Genomic DNA, 18253 nt, shown 5'->3' with positions numbered 1-18253 from the left:
TGGTTGTGGGAACCTGTTTGTAGTCTCAGTCTCTGACTTTGGTTTTCAGCCCCTCCAATCTCCAGAGCACCATGCAGTGTGGGTCTGTGCTCCTGGAGTAGATTTCTAGGGCTGGATATTTAGCAGTCCTGTGCTTCCATTCCCTCTCTGCTCTGATTCTCTTCCTCCTGCTGGTGAGCTGGGGTGGGGGAGTGGTTGGATTCCCCTGGGTCTCTGCTTTTTTACCCTTTTCCGTGAGTTGTTCCCTTCTCTCAGATGTAGACTGGCTGGTGCACTCTTACTTCTGGTCACTTTTTTAGGAATAGTTGTATTTGCTGTATTTTCAAAATATATGTGGTTTTTGGAGGAGATTTCTGCCACACTTTTCTCTCCGCCATCTTTTTTCCTCTCTTGCCAAAAGTTATTGAAACGTTTTTTTCCCCTTCTCCTCTTTGTGTTTGTTTGATCTTCTAGCTCTGGGTGTAACCTGGTCATTATATGTGAAATCTTGCTTACATCATTTAGACTTACATAGAGCTGGTTAATGTTAGAAATCTGATTTTAATAATTTACAGTATGAGTTACCTTTTTGTGATAAATTAGATTATATACTAAACTAAGTTAGAATGAAGAGGTCATTTGGTTTTGTAATGATTCTAGTAAAGGAAGGTTTCCTTTGTTTCACAGGTATCGGTATAATTCAATGATTCTCCTTAGGGCATTCGGGAGAAAACATGCAGGTTCTGGCACCTGGTACTTTTGCTTGCCTTTAAGAAGGAAATGCTTCTTGATACCATAGGCAACAGTGTTTTATCATCACTGTTTTTATTTTGTAGTACTACCATATTAATTTTCCTGAGAAAATTCATATGAATTTGTCTTGTTATTCATTTGCTTCCTATTACCTTAGAAAAGTTCAAATTATTCTCCTTGGCATGAGGCCTTGTACAGCCTGGCTCAAACCCAAACCTGCCTTTTTGACCTTGTGTTCATTGCTTTGCTATAGGACATTCTCTTCTAGCTGGGCTGGTGGTCAGTTACCTTCAAATATACATTGCCTCTTAATCTTTACACTTGTGTTCATATTATGCCCTGTTTCTGAACTTAAATATTCACTGTCCTTTGAAATCCTACCCAAACTTAAAGGCCCAAACTAAACACTCACTCCCAGACGAGCTCAGTGCAGATGATTTCTACATCCTAAGAACGCCTCAGAATGGTTAAAAATATCCATTGTAGTTTCTTTCCTCATCTATGTTACATCCTCATTCTTTACCTCCTATTCACTAGATTATGCTATTTTTACCCCTGATTCATTCATTCTTTTCATCTGAATTCTGAAATCTTGATGTTCATTTGTGACTCACTCAAGTAAAACTGAGCCAGGAAGGGTTATGCACCCTTGATTTAAAGAGTTAATTTTAAAGATACCCAAATAAAATGGATATTGAGAAACTTCACACAGCAGTAGATCTACATTTTATTTTGTAAAAATTAAGTATACACTGACAGAATTTTGAATTTTGAGAACAGATAACCTAAAAACTGATTTTTAAGTCATTTTAGATTCTAAACTTGGCAGAGAATACATCAATACATTTTCTTCTGGTAGGAAGGGAGTTAACATTTATTGTGCATCTTACAGATAATTATATACTAGATGTTTTACAAATGCTATTTCACTCCTCAAAATCTGTTAGAAATATAGTATTACACATTATAAATATAGATAAAGCTCAGAGAAATTAACTTGATAGTTACACAGTGAATGACAGATTGCGATTCTGACCTGGATGGTATTTGTTTCTAAAACTGACATTCTTAATTACTGGTGAATGAAATTGTGTTTGCACATATTTTAAGTTATAGTATTTATTTATTTTTCTTTCTAAATTCAAAGTAAGTTAATGTATCCATAACTTTTCTTTCTTTTTTCTAAGATTGCAGCATCCTATGGAAATGTTATCTCTGTTTTTGAACCAGTTAGCCTACCAAAGCAAAAGAAAAATCTGGTAGGTAATTTGTCATCTTTCTTCTAGAAATTAAAATGTCTTAAGTATTAAAAGACAGTATTTTTTTTTTCAATCCACCTTTTGTTTATTGATTCACCAACTGTTTTTTGTACTAAATAGATGGTGGAGATGCAATAGAGAATAAGATAGGAAAAAATCCACCTTCTGGAGGTTTCTGGAAACCCAAGTGCCAACCCTAGTTCTTTCTCCTACTAGCTGTGTGACCTCAGGTTAATAATAAGCTATCAAAGCCTCATTTTTCCCCATCTATGGAATAAACAGTAATAGTACTTGCTTCTTAGAGTTAAACGTAATAGTGGATGGAAGGTGCCAAAGCTAGAAGTTAAACTGCTTTGCATATTCCTTGTGTAGTAGACTTTATTTTGGAAACATGTAAATATTTTACTTAAGTATAAAAATGCAATCTCTAAAAACTGGAAGTGAAATGAGACAAATGAACCTAAATGTGTGTCTAGTTCGTGCATAATCACAGAAAGGGAAACTATCTCAAGTGACTTTAAAATACAGGCATTTGGCTGTACATTTTTAAAATTAAAATTAAATTCAGTAGTAACGTTGCTGGTGAAGTGTTGGTCTTGTCATTCTCAGGCTATTGTGTCTATATAGTGAAACAAAGCAAATGAGGAATTATGTTGGTATCATTGAGGATTAGGAGTTTTTGCAGCAGAGAAAGGAGATGTAGTTGTAAGCTGTATGAATTTCAATAAAAACCTTGCAGTCCTGAATTTGATTTAGAAGTAGTATGAATTCATGATGTATTTTGTTTAAAAATTAAATAAAATGAAACATGTTGCCTGTCTGCCCACTGAAAAGCACAAAAAAAAAAAATGGTGAACAACTCACCAGCAATGAGCACTCCTAATACTTAGATTATGGTTTCCAAATACCATTTTCTCTTTTTTTTGTTTGATTTTTATACTTGATTTATATGTGGATCCCACATTTCTCCCTTTATTATTATTATTATTATTTTTATTTTTAATAAAATGCTGAAGTGGTAGGTAGATGCAAGATAAAGGTAGAAAACATAGTTTAGTGTTGTAAGAGAGCAAATGTAGATGATCAGGTGTGTGCCTGTAGACTATGTGTTAATCCAAGCTAGACAAGGGCATTAAAACATCCATGGATGCAGAAGATTTCTCTCAAAACAGGGGGCGTGAGGTTCTAAGCCTCACCACTGTTGATCCCCAATTTCTCACCTGATGGCACCCCTACGACTGTGCCTGTCTTAGGTTGTTCCTCCCTTGAGGAATCTTATCCGTAAAAGACAGTATTTTTAAGAGTACAAATTCAGATTGATATCAAATAAATCAGTATAACTTAAATACTATAGTACCACTTCCATATTAAAAATGTTTTTATTCTTTAGCTGAAAGAATTAAGCTAAGTTCCACTGATGAATTGTCTTGAAATGCTTTGGATTTTTTCCCTTTTGACAATTTTTCTTTTATAGTAAGTATTTGAAGAGTCAATAACTTTAAATTTGATAGTTACTTTATTGCTAGTGGCAAACTCCATTGTCCAGTAATATGTGGCACTTTATTCTTTGTTTTTATGGTCAACTTGTATGTAGTTTTTCTGCCTTTTCTTATTTATTTTCTTAAAGTTACATGTTTTAACTGCAAAGTTTTAACAGGCCTCTAGAACTTATATTCTTGTACTTATATCACGTAATTGTTAATGGGTCACTGAATGATTTTCTTTATAAAGAAACTGTTTTCAGAAATAGTTCTGAAAGCTCATTGAAACAAGAGTTTAAAATTTTGAGGTTATGTAGTAGATTTCTTGGTTGCTTGCTTTGAAGCTCTTAAATGTAACAGATAGACCAGGTTATTTTAACCATCTCCACTGAAGAGTAAACCAGGGATTTAAACCATGTGAAAGAAGATCAGCACAGTGTGATCTAAAAAGCATTGTATTAGGAGTCACAGGACTGGTTTCTTTCTAGCTGTTTGATCTTGAGCAAGCCAGCTTTATGAGGCTCTTTGCTGAATTCTGAAATGAGTTGATATCTATTCATTCCTCATGAGTATGTAGTAGGGGTGACATGATGTCAAAGGCTGTGTGGAAATATGTTAAATGTAAAGAATTAAACAGTGTTCTAATAATAGACATGCCTTTATGTATCTTTTAATGCTTTTCATTCTCACTTATCTTTGTAGTATCTTACATATTCCCTCAGTATGTCAACTGTTACTTCTTATTTATAAATCAGGCAGCAGAGGCCCCAAGAAAATAAGTGAGTTGACCAATGAAACAGCTTTTGAGCTATAAAATTAGAAGTAAAATCAGCTGTATTGATTTCTATGAGTGAGCATTCTTTTCCCCATTTTGTGCTAGTAAAAAAAATATTTCCTCTGGTTAGTTGATTCCCATTTTTAAATTTCATGGAAGGAGAGTCAACAATTCTCCCCTGATTTCTATTTGTGTTTATATGCTACCTTTGAATCCAGTGGAGAGGTTCTTACAGTAATTGGCAGTACTGAAAATAAATTCTAAAGGTGGTCACTCCACCCAGAATAATACATTTGAAATAATAAGAACTATTAGTTGAATGAAATAATTGACTTAAAAAATCAGTATGTTTTGTTAAAATGCCTTTAATTAGTAAGGGTGAAATTGAGAAATTCATTTTTGCCCATTTTTTTTTGAACTAAAATGTTTAATACGATAGTGTTAAAAATTCAAAATAGGCTGGTTTATTGGTAGGTGGCACTGACTTTGCAGAGAAGGTTAAAAAAAAGCTTGATGAATAAGGTGAAAACTGAATCTAATGGAAAAATTGTAGACTTGTAAGGTACACAAAAATCTGTAATTCCAGGATATAGTCTCAGATAATCTTTAGATCCTCATAAAAATATATATTACTTCCCTTTCTTTGTACATTCTGGAATATTCTTTATGATGGTGGTTCTTCATGGGATGTATGCTTTAGAATTACTACTTGTGCATGTGTCCAGATACTGCCCCGAGTATTCTAAATCTGTAAGTATGGGATTATGTTTAGGTATTTAAGTCTATTTCTAATGAGAGTTCTGATGTGTACTGTGATTGGGGGCTCTTCCTGCAAGGCTTGTTTAATAAAGGCATATTCTTTAGGCCACCTCTATCAAAATTCATTTGTGATACTGGTTTAAAGTATAGATCTTGTGTCCTGTCCTGGACCTTCTGAACCTGAACCTTTAGGCATGGGTCTCAGAAATTTGTATTTTTAATAAATGTCTGAGACTATTCTTGTGCTAAAGTGTGAGAACCACTACCTTAACAGAAAGTTTGTTTATGGGTCTCCATCTACTAGAGGTTAGTAAAGTAAGTTAGGCCATAACCTGAATTTAAAAGTAAAACAGAATAGAAAACGTTTGAGTGCATCACATGTACTAAGGATAAACTTAGATTGCATTTATATGTATATGTATACATGTTTTGGGTCACAGTGCAGCATACATTTCTTACTGCTTTGCAGGTAAAAAAGTTTGAAAAACAGTGCTTTACAGAATGAAAAGACTAAGCTATATAATATAATGGATTTGTTACATCTCTTATTCTGAATTTTCATATATACCATATGATCTCATAATGGGGATGAAACATTCAAAGAGAAGAAAGCCTCAAATATCAGAGAAACAGACGTATTTAAAAGTAAAACTTTATTAACTATAATAATAATTATTATAATTTTAAGATTTTGAGGTTAATGTGTTTATTGTCTAAGTCAGCATATACTTACTGGTTTTTTAAATATACCAAAGACAGACCTTTGGACCTAAATATCCTCTCACTGATCTCCTCCATCACATAATTCTTATTATTCTTGACTGAATTGAACTGAATTTGTTCTCCTTAAAAATAACTGCATGGTCAATTATACCTCCAAGAAAATCACTTTATGTATTACTAAGAATAATAAGAATGAATGTATACAGTTGACATAGAAAAGATACTAATAATAATTGGCTTAATGTCTTTTTTTAGGAATTATATAGCCAGTGGCAGAAAAGTGGCCAATTTCTTCTGGAATCAATAGCACACAATATAACTTGGGATCCTGCAGGTAAGAATGCAGGTAGGATTAACTGAAATGGAATATTGCTTACCTAAGCTGTTGCCTTTATTAATTTCATGTATTTCAGTTCTACTTTGCATAAGATTGTAGAGAACACAGAAGTAAATAAAAAACATTGTGCTTTTTTAGAGCTAATAGTGAAATGAAGATGCACTGTAATATGTGTCCAATGATACTAGGAAAATCTGTTGTTTTGGGAAGGTGACATTAGTTTTCTCTGGGGAATCAAAATTTCATTGAAGAGGAAGGATCTTTGACCTGAGAGCAGAGAGATTTTTTAAAATGAGACTGGGAATAGATGGACGAGGGGAGAAAAAGTAGATTCTAAGAAGAGATAATGTCTGTATATATCAGTTACCTGTTTCTGCATTAAAAACCAGCCCAAAGGTTTTGTTTGGATATGGAGAATTTGAGGTGCTTGATATCAAATAGCAGTATCCAAACTAGAAATTTCTAGAATATAAGAAAGAAGTTCTCTTTGGAGCATAGAAGTAGAAGTCATGAGTTTAGGCAGATGAGATAGTTCAAATTTTAATATAATAGGTGAAATGGCTGAGAAAGAATGTTAATTTAAAATACAAGTACAGAACTTTTCAAAATTTAGGAAAAAGATTATCTTTGAGATTTAAAAAAGAAAAAAATCACACTGTTTAAAAATATTTCTTCCTATGAGATTGTAAGACTGATGCTTACTAGCTGGTGACCTAAAGGTATATTTTATGCAAGCAGTAAAAATGGGTCAGACCTGAGTTCAAATTTGACATTAATACAGCACTTTGTAACTCTACTGTAGATAGGGTTTCTTATGTCCCCATTTATGCCTGTTGTCCTCATATGATTATTAGTAATATCACCTTCTATCCCAAGTGTTCCTGTTTGGATTATAAATTATGTGGTTATTATAGCATTGCAAACTATTGTAATCATTTGTTTACATGAGTAATTTTTTTATTAGACCAGGCTGAGATTCTTTTTCATTTAGTATTTTACTTATATTTAGAAGCACATCATATATCAGGCTCTCAAAAAATGTTTACATATTTGACTACAAATTTTATGATCATGAACAGATTACTTAATAGATCAAGAATGGTTAACTCACTTGTAAATTCATGTCTGTTTCACAAGATAGTTTTTTAATGATTACATATGGCAGTGTAAATGAAAGTACTTGGTGGTGAATGATAGAGTTCTATAAAAATATTAGTGAACAGGCTGCTTCAAGTGTCATATTAATAACTATAATAAAAACATTTAAATTTGAATTGAGTGATATTTCTGTAGTAATGACATAGTAGTAGCTTGGAATTTTTGTATCTGTGGTCTCAGTACTAATGCTTCAGAAGATAGTATTAATGTTAAATTCCTCTAAAATCATCATTACAGAGCAGTGTTCAAAGAGTTTTCTAAACATATCTAGTAGTGACTTGACAACAGCTCATGCCCATTATCTTTTTAACCATGATTGAGCTGAAATTTATATAAAAGTTTATTGTTTTTCTTATAGTAATTGAAAAGTTTAAAATGTAATGGTTTGGTTGAGAAATAGATTACAACTGTAATAAATATTTGGGAGTATTAGTGTATTATTACTTTTCCAGATGAACTTTGTGATTATTTATAAACAGATTGTAAGTATTTTAAGTGACATGTTAGTAATTTAGTTTTGATTAATATTTACTTTTTATTATATACCAGGTATTGGCACACAATACAGGTATTTTCAGCTGGTGTTAGTAAACTAGAGTGCTTTTGTGTTGTCTCCAAATCCACTGTAGCATCTTGCTTAAATCATAAGATTTTGTTTTAGAATTTTCATGCTCTTTTTCTTGCTTTAATATCCATAACTCTGCCCTTTGTGCTAAATCAAAATGTAATGCCATACCTTAACTACTTGTGTTTCATTCTAACTAGGATTATTTTGTATTCTATATTAATTTTTTAATCCTTCATGGGATATCTTAATTTTATCTTAAGTTTATGTTATAGAAAAGAAAGGTTACAAAAACTGAATTAATATTTACAGAGAACAGATTGGTAGTGGCCAGAAGTGGGAAGTGGGGTGGGAATGAAACAGGTGAAAGTGGTCAAAAGATACAAATTTCCAGTTATAAAATAAAAAGTCCTGGTTATATAATGTACAGCATGGTGACTATAGTTAATAGTACTGTATTGTGTATTTGAAAGTTGCTAAAAGAGATCTTCAAAGTTCTCATCAAAAGAAAAAAAAATTGTAACTGGATGGTGATGCATTTTAACTGAACTTATTGAACTGATCATGTCGCAATTTATACAAATATCTAATCAATATGTTGTACACCTGAATTAATATAATAGTATATGTCAATTATATCTCAAAAAAGAAACCAGTGTCTGTTGGTAAGCTGAACAGTGGAATAGTAACCGTATTTAAATGAAATACCTCATTAGTACTTCTTGGCTGTTTTAACTGTGTGTGAAGCTTTCCCCGTAGTTGCTACTGTTTATTGAGCTTCTGCCTAAGTGCCTAGAGTATGCTGGATATGTTAAAAATATCATAGCTAATCCTTACAACATCTCTATACAAATTTATAAATTCATAGATGAGAAAATTGAGTCTCAGAGATTGCCAAACTAGATCAAATTCATGTGGTTAGTTAAGTGACTTACTTGGGTTTTAGACTTGGATTTCGGATCTGAAGTCTTTGTTTTTACCACAGACCCACTTTTCTTCTGAAATAATGATCTTTCTAGAGAGACACAAATCCATAGTCCTTAACTCCCAAGGTACATGCCTTATATTGTTAGCTTTTGACCAAAACTGTGTGTCCTCTGTTACCTTCTTTGGATGGATAGCACAGTCTTCTACTCAATTACCCAAGTAATAAAGTTGGAATCTGTCCCTTGAAACCTCTTGTGTCTCCCTGTTTTTTTAGTTAATGTCGAGCCTTGAAAAGTCTGCTTTTTGAAATAGGTTTCAAATTCTTGCTTCTTTAGAATTTGATCCAGATCCCCATGATTTCCCATGTGTATTTTTATAAGTAAGTTAACCAGGTTTCTCTGTGAATTATGTTTTCCCTAATTGTGGCTATCTCTAGAGTTATTTTCTGAAAAGAATGTTTACCATTCACTGTCTACTAGAGTCTTTGAAAGTATGGTAAACATTATGGATTATCTCTGTAGAAAAATGCACATAATATACATAAAACTTTTGCACATTGTCTCAATGGAGAAAAGTTTACAGGCTTCTTCAAGTCCAACTGTTGACATGCCACCCCAAGTTAAAACCCCTTGTTCTAAAAACAGATTTCCTGATGTAACACTCCCATCCCCTCAAAAATGTTTAACTCCCAATTCCTTATGAACTTCAAAAATGCTTCACAATCTGACTGCAGAGTTTTTCTAACCATATTTCTTTTTCTAGGTTTACTGTATACTTATTCCTTAACCACATCAGAGTGTGAGGCATTCTTGGGAATATATTAAACTTACATGCCTTCATGCCTCTGTTCATAAATTTCTCTCCTGGCGTAAGAATTTATCATGAAAAAGGACAGTGCTTCATATGTCATTGTATCCCTGGTGCCTCACACAAAGATGATGTTCATTAAAAGTTTGTTGGATGAGAGATTGTAAGATCTGCCTTTTTTTCCTGAAGTTGTTTATACAGAATTAAAATACAGCCTTATTCTCCCTTTCCCAATCTCTTTTTTGTTATTTGACTTTTTTTGGGAAGTTGTATTATCTTTGTAGTATTATGTGAAACTTTTCAGCATGTAACTTAACTCACTACCTAAATAATAAATGGTGAATGATCTATATATTTTTTAGGCAACCGTCTTTTAACTGGTTCTAGCTGTTTGCAACTCTGGTCCAATGTTTACTTGGAAAAGCCAACTGAAGATGAAAATCCACATAAAACGGATCTTAACTTTGGGGATTGGAGATGCATTTGGCATTGCAAGTAAGCAGTTAATTAGGGATTAAACTGATAAAGCTGTTCCATGTGGTTTTGTTATATTTAAATGCATTTTAGTTTTTTGTAAAACCACATTGACATAAAAAATATTTCACCTCCTTGGTTAGATTTATTCCTAGGTATTTTATTCTTTTTGATGTAATTGTAGATGGAGTTGTTTCCCTGATTTCTCTGTTAGTTTATTGTTAGTATATAGGAATGCAACAGATTTCTGTATTAATTGTGTATCCTGCAACTTTGCTGAATTTCTGATTCCCTTTTAAAAGGACTGCTGTTGCTGTTGTTTTGAGAAGACCATAGGGGAAACAGGGTCACAAATATGAAGAAAGGCACTTTTAATAATTTGTATTAAGGATATCCTTAGGATTAATTAGATGTATGAAAATGCATGTGCGAGAATGTTCATTGCACCACTTTTTTTTTTGTAGCAGCAAAACTGAAAAAACTAGAGTGAATTATTGTCACCCATTGCATATATGTGTCATGGAATAATTTAAGCCAATGAAATAATGCACATCTATACATATTGATATGTAAACATGTTCATGATATCTTTTCAAATCTTTAGTACAAAGCAAATTGTAAATATGACCTTAGTTTCCATCTCCCTCCCTTAACACTGTCCCACAGAAACTATATAGGGAGGGTGGAGAGAAGGATTTGGAAGTCTGTGTATTAAAATGTTAACAGTGCTTTTGCCTGGCAGTGGGTGTGATTGTGATATTGGTGAAACTATAGATCATTTCATTTTTTTCTTTTCATACCTCTACATCAACATTTTCTGTTACATACTTATTATACTTGAAATCAAGAAAAAATGTTATTTGTGTTTGAAATGATCTGTGACACAATTCTTCTTTGGCCTGCTTTACAAATAAATTTAGTTTCATTCATAAGTATGAACTTGGGTAAAGAAAAGGAAAGCAATGGTAAGGGGTTTCTTAAGACCAGCATTTAAGGGTAGCTAGAAGGGAAGGTGATGAAGGAAAATGAGCCAAAGCTCCACAGAGAAGAAAAGGCAAGTGTGCACCAAGTATATAGGAGAAGCTGGCAGGCTGAATCTATGATGGTTGCAAGGCCACCATTAACCCACACATAAATTGGGCAAATGCTTAAAGTAGCACTCATTTAAAAATATTGATTTAATGAAAATGCATTTTGGAATAAAGATATCTAGGGCTCTGGAAATCAGATATCCAGAATAAAAAAATGAAACCTTTTTCTTTCACATCCTCAGGGAATGTGAGCTATAGCTCCTCCATTTTAAGCATTAAAGACTGACAGGTCATTCCTTGCAGGAATCTTATGCATGGATATTTTTACATTACAAAATTATATGTAATTAATATTTTTCTATTTATTGTATATTATGAGATATGTTTAAAAGTTAGTGTAAAACATGTCACAAAATTTTCTATTTGAAACAAATTTCTGAATACAGGTTAGAGAAGTAATACCACTTTCTCTGTCATTTAATTTGCTTTGAAAATTATTCCTTATCTGTTCAATTTACAGGACTGCTTCCCAAGTTCATTTAATGAAATTTTCACCAGATGGAGAATTTTTTGCCACTGCTGGGAAGGTAATTTGTGAACATGCTATTGCCGAATTGTATATATGGTTTCTTCCTGAAAATTCAAAAGCATTAACCGGCTTCTTTCTTTTATTTATTTAAGTTGAAAATGTTTTCTATTAAAAATGTTAAATAGCAAAAAATTGGCTAACTTATTGTGTTGAAGGACAGTATGGTAGAATTGAAACACCATAGGCTTAAATGTAGATCTGGGTATAAATCTGCCATTTACCAATTTTTTTGATCTTGGGTGAGTAATTAATCTCTCTAAGCAAATATAAGAATTTACAGACTTCCTAGAATGACATTTATAATAATTTTCTTTGTTATTACCTGTTGACTTTAGAAAAATGTATTTCTTTCAAATTATTTTGTTGAATCATTGGTTCCCAGAGTGGTTTATACATAATTAATAGTCTGAAATTATTCCCAAGGCTCAGAGCCTTCTGCAGACTAAGAATGTGAGATACCTAAATCCTCAGTGATGCTTTTTTAGGAGAGAAGTGGAGTTGTTTATTTGACTGACTTTGCGGGTGGCAATGAGGTTATAGTCTAAGAGCAAAACATGGTGCATTCTGGTTTCCCTTGTTCATCCTTTACTTACCAAATTAGGAGATGCAATTTTGATTATACTTAAAATATTTTATATAATAGTAGCTGTTAACTAGTTATTATCATTCTCAACATTTTCTTTGAATGCTCATATTCCTGAAAACTGTCCTGTGTTTTTAAAAATGAGCTATTTTTGTAAGTCTGCTAGTGGTAGTGCTTTCTTACTGATACACAGCTAAGTGGTAAAAAAGAAACCCTTAACTTCATGTTTCTTTCCTGAATGACTCCATTTTCTGTACTACTTAGTAACTAAGATTTTCCTTATCCTTTCAAAATACACATATTCACACACCTTCGTTCTCAAATCACAGTTAAATAATACTAAGAGAAAAGTACGAGAATCAGAGGTTTTCTTCTCAGTTTCTCCATGCCCAGCTCCTTCTCCCATCCCTAAGCTCCTGTAATGGGGAAAAAAATCTTATGTATGCTATTTGACTTACTAACCTTTAATTAATTCTGATCTGGATATTTTTGTTTTGTTTTTCTTTCTTAGGATGACTGTCTTTTAAAGGTATGGTATAATATAGAAAATTGGCGGACAGCTGTTACCTCTCCAGATACAAGTTCAGAAAAACAATCCCAAGGAGAAATTGACTTTTCTTTTGTATATCTGGCCCATCCTCGAGCTGTAAATGGATTTTCCTGGCGTAAAACAAGCAAATACATGCCTAGGTCAGTAGATTGGTCATTTTTTCCATGTATTAAGAAAATATCATCTTTGTGACTTTAACTGTCTTTACTTTTTGAGAACCCATAGACACAGGTCTTTTACCTATGAAGATTCAAGTAATATTAGCTAGTCCTTGTTCTGCAGACCTCTGGCCATGGGTCAACTATGATTGACAAGAGGAGAGCCATATGAAAGAATAATTTACCTCCAGAGCAGATGTTTTTAAGTGAAAGAGTTGTACATCTTTTTCTTCTCTGTATTTTGTATCCAATTCTTTCATCTCAGTCATTCTCCATATTGCCATTTGCATGGACTTCTTCACATTTCACTCCCTCATCTTGCACATTCTATGTGTATCTCCTCTGCTTTCCTTTTAAGAATACCAAAACAGCTTTATTGAGAGGACGTACCATGAGACCTCAAACATTTCTTTAACTGTATCCAACATCTTTGAGGAAAAGGGAGTGGGGTTAATACATTATAATACTCTGAAGTTGGTATTTGTTCAACCTCCACGTGCATGCACAAGCACACCTGTTAATATTTCCTTTCTTACCTGTTGTCCTTGCAAGATTTGATATCCCATTGAATTTTTGTCTATATTTAGTAAGTTATAGAGACCATTTTCAATTTGGCCTGGCTTGGAGCAATACAGTTTGTTCCTTACCTTTTGTCATCTGAGATGTTCTAAACTGATCTTTGGTAATATACCTGGATCATTTGTTGACTTCAGTTTTGTTCTCTGAGCCAGCAGAATATACCGAGATTAAGAAAAAAATTTTTTTATATTAAGACTGGGCTTTTTAGAGCAGTTTAAGGTTCACGGCAAAATTGAGAAGGAACAGAGATTTCCCATATCCCCTTTTTCCCTCCCACAGGCACAGCCTTACCCATTATCAACATCCCTGATCAAAATGTTGTTAACTTTGTTACAATTCATGAACCTACATCAACATATCTTTACCACCTAATGTCCATAGTTTACAGTTCCCTCTTGGCTTTGTACAGTCTGTGGGTTTGTACAAATGTATAATAACTTGTATCTGTCATTGTTATACCTAGATTTTTAGTTACTTTCTAGTGTAGTTATTTCTGTTCTTCCTACCCCAGCCCTCCAGTCTAGTAAAGCATAGGAATAGGATTCTCTAGGAACAGGAATGAGTCTATTGTTAGGAGGATGAGTCAGTCTTTGGGCTAAGGGAAAGTAGTGTGGACAGTCTATATTGTTGGCAAAAGAACCTTCACACACGATCATCTACATTTGCCCTCTTATGGCACTAAATTATGTTTTCTACCTTTATCTTGCATCTAACTACCACTTCAGCATTTTATTAAAAAAAAACAAGGGAGAAATGTGGGATTCACATATAAATCAAGTATAAAAATCAAATCATATCTGACTTGATTGTTTATAGTTCATGATGCGTGATCAAAACCGAAAGTTTCTGTGATATGACTGCCCTTGCACTTCACCATGTAAGAACTTGTTCATTATGCTTCAGAAAATTGGAGACTGTTGAGAATTAGACTTGGGGTTGATTAATGATTGTGCATTGAGTCCCCTATACAGAATTTTATTGTTGTTAACAACCATTTGATCAATAAATATGAGAGATGCCCTCTCAAAAAAAAAAAAAAAACGATTACAGACCTGCGGACTATTGGATGCAGATGTAATTCTAGAGCTCAACCTATCCCTGGGAGAACAAACTGGATAATAAAACCTTTTACCCCAAAAAAAGAACCTTCACACAGGTTCACTTTGAGAACTATTGCTCTAGTACCTCTGAGACCATTGTCCACACACATAAAAATGTATTTAGAATAGAATGAGCTGTGACATAAAACCTTCCTTTTAAATATTGTAAATGGCCCCAATAAAAATAGCTGTCATCCCAAACTGTGAACCATTTAGATCTGAAGATTATATCATTTCAGAGGTTGATTTCCAGGTGTTTTCAGTTGCACTGGATTAGACCAGCATAATATTTAAAAAGAGGGTTCTGAAGTATTGCATCTTTTGAAATACACGTCTGCTCCTGACCTAGTTCCCTCAGTGCTAGCAAATGTGATCACAGTGGAGGCAGAGGCAGCTGCCTTAAACCAGGCCATAACAAATGTCTGATGACAGCAATAAGACATACCAGGTTTTTTTCTGCCTATGTTCATTTTATCTTTCATCAGCTAAATTCTACAGCATAGCACATTGTGATATAGAACTCGAATTTTCTGTTACGGTATCTTTTAGGGAATTTCAGTCTTTCCAGAATTTCCTGTTTGGATCCATGTCATTTAGGAACCAGCTAATCTCCCTGAGCTCTTACAGTTTTCAGTTTTTTTCACCAAGAGCTGGCAGGTGTAGAGTGGGAAGGCTGACTCTCTGATGGGAGAAATTCATCAAAATCCATTGTTCTTTCTAATATGGCATCTTTACTGGGTGATACAAGTGCTTTGTCTTTCACATGAAATTAAGATGCTCAAGCAAATGGTAATAGTTTATGCAAGGGGACTGCTGGACTGCTGGCTTTGAGAAAGAATGGGGCAGTGTTTGTAATAAGCATATACTTTTTTGCTGCTTAAAAATTGATGAAATGTTAGACAGGCAGGGAGTTTAATTATATCCTCCAAAATCTTCCAAAAGTTGGTTCTAGATAACTAGTTTTAAAACCATCTTAGTCTGTTATTACATCACAATAGGACTGGTATTGCAGACACTTTATCACATGTGTGCCTTCTATAAAGTTATACCTTTTTCTTTTTGACTATACCTGAATATGACATGCCATTGAAAAAAGAAAAAGATACTCTAAGTGAAGAAGTGAGGAAGGGCACTATTGCCATAGAAATGCCTCAGATGGATCAGGTTATTTCTTTCATGCCCTGCTGATACTACCTGCCAGCTATTTACACTGAATATCTATAAGGCCTATCCTACAGAGAATCACCTGGTGTCACCCATACTCCTGGGTCTTCTTCATGTTTCAGAGATGTGCAATTTTCTCGCTTGCTTTGTTACTTTTACCTAAGTTCTTATGCCTCTTCTGATTGTGTCTGTTCAGCCCATTAGCTCCTACCCTCTGCCCTTCCTTCATAAGCCTTCCCATTCTGCCAGTACCAATCGGCACTATGAACTTCAAACTTTTCATGTTGCCTTTTTGATGTGTTTTCTTATGTTTCTGTTTGCTAACTTTTAATCTCACTGCCACTGCCTGTGTGTATGTGAATGTACTAGACAGAAATTAAGAGAGAAGGAGGACAGGAGAAGGTCAGAGGGGGATAGAGAAATAAGAGGGGAAAAAATGGAGGAGGAGGAGTGAGGGAGAAGCATGAGAATGGGGAAAGGAGAGAGAAACAGGGTTTGGAAAGGAAAGAAGGAGGGACCCTAGGAAGGGGGGAGAGGTGGAAAGGGAGAGTGGTCTGCAGAAGCTGAGAAACAGAGAAATGTGGGGCAGAGAGAAGGCCAGAGAGTTGGGTGGAAAGGGAACAAAGGCAGGGAGTAGACACCAAGGTGAGGGAGGGAGGGAGGGCGGGGTAGAGAGCAGAGGAGGGAAGCTGAAATGGAACACGACCAAGAGGAAGCTTTCTGTTCTCCCTTTTCTTTCCCTTTGTTCTTTTTAATTAGGTGGATAGATTTAACAAACATATGTTGACTACTATAGAATATTTTGATTTTTTAAATTTACTGAATTACTTTATAGAAACTTATGTTCTTTTTTAAAATATGTGTCTACTTTTTTAAAAAAGTGTCTACTACTGGATATTGTAACTTTTTTTTTTTCTTCTAAATTTGCTGAGTTATCTGATAGAAGGTAGTCTTTGTTGATAGGGTTTCAGCCTTTGACTTCTTGATGCTCTTGGGGTTACTAACACATACATAATTGATTTTGCTTTTATTTTTCTGGGTGGTAAGTCAGTAAATTCACTAAAAGTCAAGAATGACCAGGGAAGGAGGTAACTAGTATTTATTTTTTCATGGACTTTCTATTCTTGTACTTCACTGCTTTTGGCATATATTAGGCATTGAGAGAATAAGTCTACTAAATAGTTACTGTAGCTTGTTAGTGACCAGTGTGCATATACCTTTACAGGAAGCCAAAATGAAACTTTATGAAATAATTCGAATAACCATCCACTGAATAAATCCGAAAACTTTAATAGGTGTACGTTTTTTTCTTATTAACTGAAGGATTATGGCATGATCTGTCTTTGTTTTTTAGATGTAAGAAGAATCTTAGATTGTTGAAAAGAGAACTACTGAATTCTAGGCTGCCAGAAAAGAAATAGGTTAGCAAGCATTTGCTGTGATGAAATCAAATACTCAATTGTAATGGTTTTGACTAAATGTCACATAAATGTATATTGACATTTTCTTCAGTAGTATCTTAGTTGTATGCATTTTAATAATTATTGAAACACTGTAAAATGTGATACGTTGTGAAATTTTATTTCTGTCTCTAAAATCATTTTATCTCTTAGGGCTTCTGTATGTAATGTACTGTTGACTTGCTGCAAAGATAACGTATGTCGTCTTTGGGTAGAGACATTTTTACCAAATGATTGCTTGCTATATGGAGGTGACTGCAACCATTGGACTGAACCAATTAATTTAACAAATAACTTCAAGAGAAATGCTTCCAGTAAAGAACGAGTTCAAAATGCTTTAGATGTGAGTGTTTTTGTTAGATGTCTTTTTCTGCAAGTTATAAAACATGAGCTTTTTTGTAACATTCATTCTAATTAACATTCAAAGTCATATGTAGTAGTGAAAAAATATGTTTGTTAAGAAACAGTTCTCAGAAAAATTTTCAATATAGTTCGGATTAGGTTAATTGATGAAGGGATCATTACACCGACTTAGCTAAATAACATAAAGCAAATTAAAATCTGAGAATGCAAGGATTTGACTGTAAAAATAAGTTAGTTTTTTATTTGGGCGTCGGGTGTTTATACTGTCATAATTATCAGATTCTTTTCTACAGTTTACCAGATGTATTTCTGTTTTTAGAATCTCCACAGAACTTAGAGTGTTTATTTTGCTAATTAGTGTGGAAGTAAAGACAGTTTTTGATGTTTAGACCAATTGAACATAGACTAATAATACAAATTCTTCTTATTTTTTTCTTGCTATTGAAAACAGGAAGTGACCAAAAAATGATTTGTCTTGAATTCTTTGTATGATTATGGAACAGCTGTTTTTCTAATGGCTCAGAATGTAATTAAATACATATTGCAAGGAGACTCAGTGACCAATAGAGTGCTTATGTATATACTATTAGCTGAATGAAGTCTGTGACTAGGAATTTGAAAACTCTCTTTCTGCTTTTAGGTGACCTTGAGTTCTCTGTAAACTATATTATCATTTGAA

At 33.7% G+C, this 18253-nt stretch overlaps 1 protein-coding gene across 12 annotated transcripts in view; it reads left to right on the top strand.

Moving 5' to 3' along the window:
- DMXL1 (Dmx like 1) overlaps window positions 1-18253 on the top strand; it is a 166860-nt gene that overhangs the window by 30610 nt on the left and 117997 nt on the right. For 8 of the 12 annotated variants that reach the window (XM_073221580.1, XM_073221586.1, XM_073221582.1 and 5 more), the window contains exons 3-8: window positions 1920-1991; window positions 5985-6075; window positions 9886-10018; window positions 11549-11615; window positions 12712-12890; window positions 17365-17554. In XM_073221580.1, coding sequence (XP_073077681.1) covers window positions 1920-1991; window positions 5985-6075; window positions 9886-10018; window positions 11549-11615; window positions 12712-12890; window positions 17365-17554 — 732 coding nt within the window. The remainder of the gene's footprint in view (window positions 1-1919; window positions 1992-5984; window positions 6076-9885; window positions 10019-11548; window positions 11616-12711; window positions 12891-17364; window positions 17555-18253) is intronic. The other 4 variants (XM_073221581.1, XM_073221583.1, XM_073221590.1 and 1 more) reach the window with 1 other exon arrangement.

This window comes from Manis javanica, chromosome 14 (assembly GCF_040802235.1).
Source record: "Manis javanica isolate MJ-LG chromosome 14, MJ_LKY, whole genome shotgun sequence".
Lineage (NCBI taxonomy): Eukaryota > Metazoa > Chordata > Mammalia > Pholidota > Manidae > Manis > Manis javanica.
The sequence above is the reverse complement of the archived record's forward strand: the minus strand, read 5'-3'. Positions and strand labels throughout refer to the sequence as shown.